The sequence below is a fragment of the Cynara cardunculus genome, assembly GCF_001531365.2.
Source record: "Cynara cardunculus var. scolymus isolate 2C chromosome LG 11, CcrdV1, whole genome shotgun sequence".
Classification (NCBI taxonomy): domain Eukaryota; kingdom Viridiplantae; phylum Streptophyta; class Magnoliopsida; order Asterales; family Asteraceae; genus Cynara; species Cynara cardunculus.
In genome coordinates, this window is record NC_037538.1 from 11,552,555 (window position 1) to 11,559,543 (window position 6,989).

General features: G+C 34.9%; 2 protein-coding genes across 3 annotated transcripts in view; one reads left to right on the forward strand and one right to left on the reverse strand.

The window, feature by feature from the left end:
- Positions 1-4,345, forward strand: part of LOC112520756 (DEAD-box ATP-dependent RNA helicase 8-like) — a 15,239-nt gene extending 10,894 nt beyond the window's left edge. Inside the window, exons 5-10 of the mRNA XM_025129287.1 lie at positions 423-674; positions 751-931; positions 3,146-3,234; positions 3,397-3,470; positions 3,550-3,651; positions 3,998-4,345. Of these exons, the coding sequence (XP_024985055.1) occupies positions 423-674; positions 751-931; positions 3,146-3,234; positions 3,397-3,470; positions 3,550-3,628 (675 nt within the window). The 3' untranslated portion in view covers positions 3,629-3,651; positions 3,998-4,345. The remainder of the gene's footprint in view (positions 1-422; positions 675-750; positions 932-3,145; positions 3,235-3,396; positions 3,471-3,549; positions 3,652-3,997) is intronic.
- Positions 4,346-4,419: 74 nt separating this feature from the next.
- Positions 4,420-6,232, reverse strand: LOC112520757 (remorin-like). Of its 2 annotated transcripts, none has more exons than XM_025129289.1 (4): positions 6,012-6,232; positions 5,123-5,183; positions 4,942-5,023; positions 4,420-4,856 (listed from the first exon to the last, which is right to left on the reverse strand). In XM_025129289.1, exons 1-4 carry the CDS (start codon positions 6,154-6,156, stop codon positions 4,656-4,658), a joined length of 489 nt encoding a protein of 162 aa, XP_024985057.1. In that variant the 5' UTR covers positions 6,157-6,232; the 3' UTR covers positions 4,420-4,655. The 2 variants fall into 2 exon arrangements, with proteins under 2 accessions (XP_024985057.1, XP_024985056.1); XM_025129288.1 differs by having other exon boundaries at positions 5,123-5,210; positions 6,012-6,208.
- Positions 6,233-6,989: the final 757 nt, after the last annotated feature.

A 6,989-nucleotide genomic window follows, 5' to 3' on the forward strand; every position in this document is an offset into this window, starting at 1 on the left:
GGGGGGTGTTGTCAGTTGTGTTCCCCAACTTTCATCAGCTAGCATCTTCATCATATGTAGTTTCTTTTTCTTTCATTCCTTCAGAAACTATTCATGTTCTCACCTTCATGCTTGCAACACTCAACAAGTATTACATGTTTGACCATTTTGTCTTGATTTAAATTTCTTAAGTGGGTTGCTAGAGAACCATAAAAAATAATGGAATAAAAAAAGGAGTTAATCATATGAGTACATCTGGTCACATAATTACGAGAATTGGTCACTCTTTATATGAAATAGAAACATGTTCGGGCAATTATGACTAGGCATAGGCAGTTTTTATCGACCTGGAATTAATATGTGATATCAGAGACGATGCTTGTTTTCTGATTGTTTGGAAATTATGTGTGTGTGAATTTGACATTAGTTGCTTTATACCTCAGGCTGATAAGTTGTTGTCCCCAGAGTTTCAACCTTCCGTGGAGCATCTAATCAGTTTTCTTCCTGAGAGCCGCCAAATTTTGATGTTTTCGGCCACATTCCCTGTTACCGTCAAAGATTTCAAAGATAGATACCTGAAAAAACCGTATGTTGTTAATTTAATGGATGAGCTTACTCTTAAAGGTATCACACAGTTTTACGCTTTTGTAGAAGAAAGACAGAAGGTTCACTGCCTCAACACTCTTTTCTCAAAGGTCTGGTCATAACTTTAACATCTTTCTCTGAGGTATATTGTCAACATGTTTCATTCATTTGATGCTTTGTTTACAGTTACAAATCAACCAATCCATCATTTTCTGCAATTCTGTGAACCGGGTAGAGCTATTAGCCAAGAAGATTACGGAGCTCGGTTATTCTTGCTTCTATATTCATGCTAAAATGTTGCAAGATCACCGGAATAGAGTGTTTCATGACTTCCGCAATGGTGCATGCAGAAATCTTGTTTGTACTGGTATACTCCAATACTCTACTTTGCAATGTTGCATGCTTTTGCAATACTTATATCAGTAGACCTTTCTTAGTATAAACTATTGATTAGGGCTGTTTGTTTGTTTTTTCCCATTAAGCCCTGTACGGATTAAGTTGTCTGTATAGAATAAGAAAAATTGTTTTTGGTCTGAAATAAATGACCATTTTACGTCTCAATTTATATTAAACGCTAAATTAAAATGACAATATAATTTGAATTACATCTTTTTACTGTTGGTTACATGACTTGTATCTTTCTGAGGATCTTGTGAAGGTGTTTTTTACTTGGCAACCTTTTGCCATGACTTAGTTTGTCGACCTTTCTCTCTGTTATATATAATTTTGATGCCAACGTCTTGTCCTTGAGTTTTCAACTTTTTTGGTGGTACCATACTCTACATCTTTCATCGGATCAAAAATTTAAAGAACACAAATAATCATAAAGTTTATGATGTTTGGTATTTGCTTCTTAAAGGGAACTTGAAATAAGAATAGCATGTGGCCAAATGGCGTTGAATGGATCTTTGTGAAACCATTTTTTTAGCTCCAGTATGGTTCTCTTGATGTCAATGTCTCCCTATTCTGAAGAATCTTATTTATTGTGTTGCAACATTTACAATTCATTCTCGTCTATACAATTTTCTGCTACACTAAACGAGGAATGTCTACAGCTAAGTCCCTTAACTTTAGGATTATATTTTAACCCTTAATTTCCTACCAATTGCTTGTGGAAATTTCTCCTAAGATCACTGATCTGAGATTTCCTACAAGATTGACCAACAGTATTATGCATGAAGAAATATATGTGCATGTAGTTTACATAAGAGTTCATTTTATTAATGGTTGTATGCACATAGGATTTGACCAGAAGAATATTGGAGCTGTGACCTTAAGTGTAGAGTACACCTCTACATATCAACATTCCATCCTACACTTTGTTGTGCATTAAGTATTGCATATTAGCCTTTTAGTTCTCTGATTCTTGGGCTAAGTTCAATGTTAACAGATATATAGAATTGGAGGTGCAGAGTTTTGGCTTCTGTCTGTGATTTTGAGTAACAGGGTTTAATTTTCAGATTGATGAGCTGAAATAGGTTCTGTTGTTCCAAACAACTTAGTAAGTTTAGTTTTGCGTTGGATTTGATGTTTAGGTGGTTTCACGAAGAAAACTAACTAGGATACCATTTTAATATGATGAGCTCGGTGACCTATTCATGAAAGAATTTTGAGTTAGGATTTCGAAGTTGCTAGTATATGCAACTGTAGTATGTGATCCATTGCAGCTTCTTCATGCCATGCTTCAAGTGTAGGCTTTTACACTCATAATAACCCATCCTTGAGACTACAGCTCATGATGTCACTATAGTTCTACTCCTTGGGACAGTAGAAGCGATGGTGACAACTATTTCAAGCCTGCCTTGTGAAGGTAAAATTGAAACATATATAAATCAATAGTGTGGTATAGAATCAGAGAGAGAGAGTATTTTTAAGGCATCCGCATGATAACGATGCTTCACAAGCTCTTATGATTTATCTCGTCTATATCTACACTAAAAAATGTTAAAATAGAGAAACACCACTATTACTTTAATCCACCCTGCAGGTTTTGGAGGATTGTCATTTGTTGCAACGTCTTGTCATCATATGTTTTTTCTCTCTACAGATCTTTGAGATCACATGAACTTGTATACACTTGTTAGAGAGAGGATGATCTATGATACTGGCTAAAAGATTGCTTTAAATTGGCATAATTGGAATTAAAATCTAGAATCCAGCAAGTAATTCACCAGAGTTAATTATATTGTTGTCATTGTTTGATCTCCTTGGACATGCATTAGGACCCGTTCAGTTCTTGAAATCGTATCAATCTTCTAAACAACATATGGTCCATATACTTCTGCAGGATGCTAAATGCAAATGGAAAAGGCCAAGTTCTCAATTCGTTTTCTTTGTTTGACTGCGAAATGTATTCTATGTGCCATTATTGGTGCAGAGTTCTTCGTGACCATTAAATTCACCATGTACAATTTATTCACATATGTTTAAAAGTTCAATTGACAGATGCTACTATTATTCTAGATCATTGCATATTTAACGTTATTCTGACATTACTGAAAATGTACCTTTTGGAAAATAGGAGTAGCTGATTGATCATCTGATGATCAATACTAATGTGCAATTTGATTCGTCTTAACAGATCTATTTACAAGGGGTATAGATATCCAAGCAGTCAATGTTGTCATCAATTTTGATTTTCCTAGGAATGCCGAGACGTATTTGCACAGGGTAAGACGAAGTCTTGTTATGAAGCGCACACATATATATATATAGATAAAGAAATCATGTTTTGTTTTACGAAACAATGCATGTGAAAATGCAGTGTTGTTTCTCATTTGATTATGCCCCTATATATTCACAATAGTGTTCTTATTTATGTTGTGATTGTAGGTGGGTCGTTCCGGAAGGTTTGGACATCTGGGTTTAGCTGTGAATTTGATAACTTATGAAGACCGCTTTAACTTGTATGTAGTCTCATATTACCATTTGCTATATATACTTTGCATTTCTATTGGCGATGCCAATGTGTGTGCTATTATACAGGTATAGGATTGAGCAGGAGCTTGGAACTGAAATAAAACAAATTCCTCCCCAAATCGATCAAGCCATTTATTGTCAGTGATCCATGACATATGCTTTGCAATGGTTAGTTACAATATGCATTTTCTTGGTAATTTGTACCCAGAATCATGCACATTTCAACATTTTAATTAGTATTGCTTCTGAGAAGAGCCTAATCTGATAGTTCACCAATATAAGAAAAACTAGAGGCAAATCTCAGGGATACCGAACTTGATTTTGAAGAACAGAAGTCATGGAAATGGATTGCTGCTGTTTTTTTGTTAAATGCTGTGTTTGATGTTCCTTGACTCCATATTTGCAACTTGATCTTTTCTTGAGCCTTTTAATGGTCAAATGTGTAATTTCTTTGAGTATCTTGATCCTGGATTATTCAAGTCTCTTGATTCTGTATCAAATGTATACTCTGCAGATTTAACATCTTGGCGCATTCCCAATTAGATGTGAAATCAACATGGATAAAACAAACGCCTCTAGCAGGAGCTGATTGGTGGAACTGTGGCTAGAGAAATAGAAGGATGACAGTCATTCAAGACAAACGTTAGGCTTTTTTTCCTTTCCCTTTAGTTTAGCATCTGTTATATGCTAGCTGTGTATTTAGATGATTGTGGTGAATAGCTTGTAGTTTCTTCTGCATATCCTGAAAAGAAAAAAGAAAAAAAGAAAAAAAAGCTTAAAAGAAACAAAACTTGAAAACTGAAATAGTTATGTTGAACATTTTCTTAGATTTATGTTGGATATCAAATTTAAATTTCCTTTTATCCAGTGTATTTGAGCTATCATTTTCGCTTGATTACGATATTTGCATGGTCTTTATTATTTAGTCGTATGTATGAACAACTCATAGTTTTCAACACATTATAGCTGAAATAGATTGTACAAAACCCAGGTTTGCTGAAAAGAAATCGTAAGACAATAAACGACATAAGTTCTAAAATTTGTTGTCGGAAGTTCATGAACAATGTGAGCTTCGTCCGACATCTTGTCGTGGTATATATTGATATGTGCATATAGCATAAGGTGAACTTTTGAGAAGGGAGTTGATTTTTCTTCTTGGTGATTTTAGCTTATTAGTAGCCGAAACATTTAAACAACTTGCTGGGCAAAGTTCCAGTAGCATGGAACTTTGCAGCTAATTGCTCTGCGTTGATGATGTCTTGCCCCTTTTTGGCTTCAATGGCAGCCCGTTTTTCTTCTGCTTCCTTCTGAACTGTTGCCATCTTCATCTTCATTATTTCCCTCTGTTTCACCTTCTCGTTTTCGATGTCTACCTGCCATTTATACATTATATGCAATGTGTTATTGCTTTTTTCCATGTATATCACTATCTTTTACAGGTGAAGAGTGAACACATACCTCAATCTTTTTGAGGTTAGCTTCTACTTCTGCTCTTTTACTATTCTCCCATGCGCCGATTGCTAACACTTTCGTGTATGCCCTGCATGCACACACGCACACACATGCATATGATCGGTGAAAGGTGTACATGCCATCTTACAACATGTTCTTATATGAGTTGGGAGAAAAAAAACAATACTTGTTGTCTGCCTTTGTCTTCTCGTTCTCTTCCCAGGCTTTGATTAGCGCCATTCTCTTCTCTGTGACAACAATTTCAAGTCCAGCATCTGAAGGTAAATTTGCAACATATATAAATCAATAGCATGATATAGAATCAGAGAAATAGTATTTAAGGCATCTCATATGACTTCCTCCTCAGTCCACACAATAGATGTGTGCGCTTTACATTGGGGGCATTTTTCATAAAAATTGTTAGAAATCTCAAAAACTAATATCCGAAACCGAAAGGTTTAGGGTTTAGGGCCTTAGGAGTGTATTAAGCTTAGAAAACGAAACTACAACTAGAGGTCCCTCCCAGGTCTAGTAGGTTGAAATATATAAACTTATGTGTTTATATAGTTTTATATAAACTTTCTATAAGCATGTACATGTATGGCTCATTAAGCATGGTGGGATGTCAAGCTCGAGTTAGGTTCAGATTGTCAAACATGTCCGCTTGATTTGCTAAACCATTTGACAAGTCCAGTCACAAGCTCTTGTGAGTTATCTCGTTGTTATCTACACTAGAAAAATCTTAAAATAGAAGGAAAACACCTTTATCACTCATGCCCTGTGCAATTTTTGAGGTATGGACATCTGCTGTAACCTCTATCAATATCTATTTTTTTGGCCCCTAGAAATCTCTGAGATCACATCAACTCGTACACGTTTGTTAGAGAGAGGACTCCCGAGATGATCTTGGTAACTAATACAAGTCACACGCTAACCAGAACTGTATTGATGGTGCAAGATGATCGGTATACAATCCACACACTAATCCAAAACCATGCCGTAAGATCCACTGGTGGTGAAAATTGTACCGATCATCTCAAAGTTGTGTGCATGAAAGAGAGGGGAAGGAAACTTACCGTCACCGCCATGAACAGGCTTCAGTTTCTCAGGTGGTTCTGCTGCAACTGAAGTCGATTTTGGTTCCGGTGGTGGTGGTGTTGATTTTGATTCGGTTTCTGTAGAAGCTATATCTTTCTTGCTTTCTTCTTTCTCTTCCCCCATCTTTCAATATGTTTTGATAATCACTTCTCCACAGGAGAGAGAGAGAGAGAGAGAGAGAGAGAGAGAGATTTATGTGGTAGGTTTGGTTGGTAATATAAGGTGGCAAAGATGATGGCACATAGTGATCACCAAATCAGTTGGAACGTTACGTACTAAGTTTGTAAACTACAATGCTCTTTTTTCCATACAAAATTATATCGAAGTAATATCCTTCTTTATTTGGATAAAAGTTATATCAAAGTTTTTAACAAAATTAGGAAGGGCAAATTGCATGAAAAAGTAACGTACTTTAATTTGATTCATAATTTGGATATTGTGCTTTTAAAACTTCAATTTTGGTACCTAAAATACAAAGTTTTAAACATTTAAGTATCTGGGTCATCAATTGAAACATTAACCAATTATCATGCTGATGTTGCGAGGGATATGCTATCCAACTCAATATTATTTGCTCATATGGTGATATGGATTTTTTTAATCTAAAATTAGTTTTCAACTGGTTATCCGAGTATTTAAATATTTAAAACTTTACATCATAGGTATCAAAATGGAAGTTTTAAAAGTACGTTATCCAAAATATGAATCAAGTTAAAGTTTGTTATTTTTTTTTTATGTAATTTGCTCAATTAGGAAATCGTTGGTCACTACTATTCATTAATTAATTTGGTTATGTGCCATCTTTTTTTGACGACCAAATTTTGATGGAATTAGTGATGCATTCATTCCTCTGATTTAATGTATCAAATAACTTTATTGGTTTCTTTTTATAAAAAATTATTTATTGTGTTTCTATATAAATCTTTTCTGCTGGTATCATTTTGTTATATAGTAAT

Bases quoted from the DNA above. Each gene is read 5' to 3' on its own strand.
- LOC112520757 (XM_025129288.1), bottom strand. From the start codon at position 6,156: ATGGGGGAAGAGAAAGAAGAAAGCAAGAAAGATATAGCTTCTACAGAA. The intron at 5,211-6,011 runs GTAAGTTTCCTT...ATTTACCTTCAG, and splicing joins GCCTGTTCATGGCGGTGACG to ATGCTGGACTTGAAATTGTT. The intron at 4,857-4,941 runs GTATGTGTTCAC...TATAAATGGCAG, and splicing joins CTAACCTCAAAAAGATTGAG to GTAGACATCGAAAACGAGAA.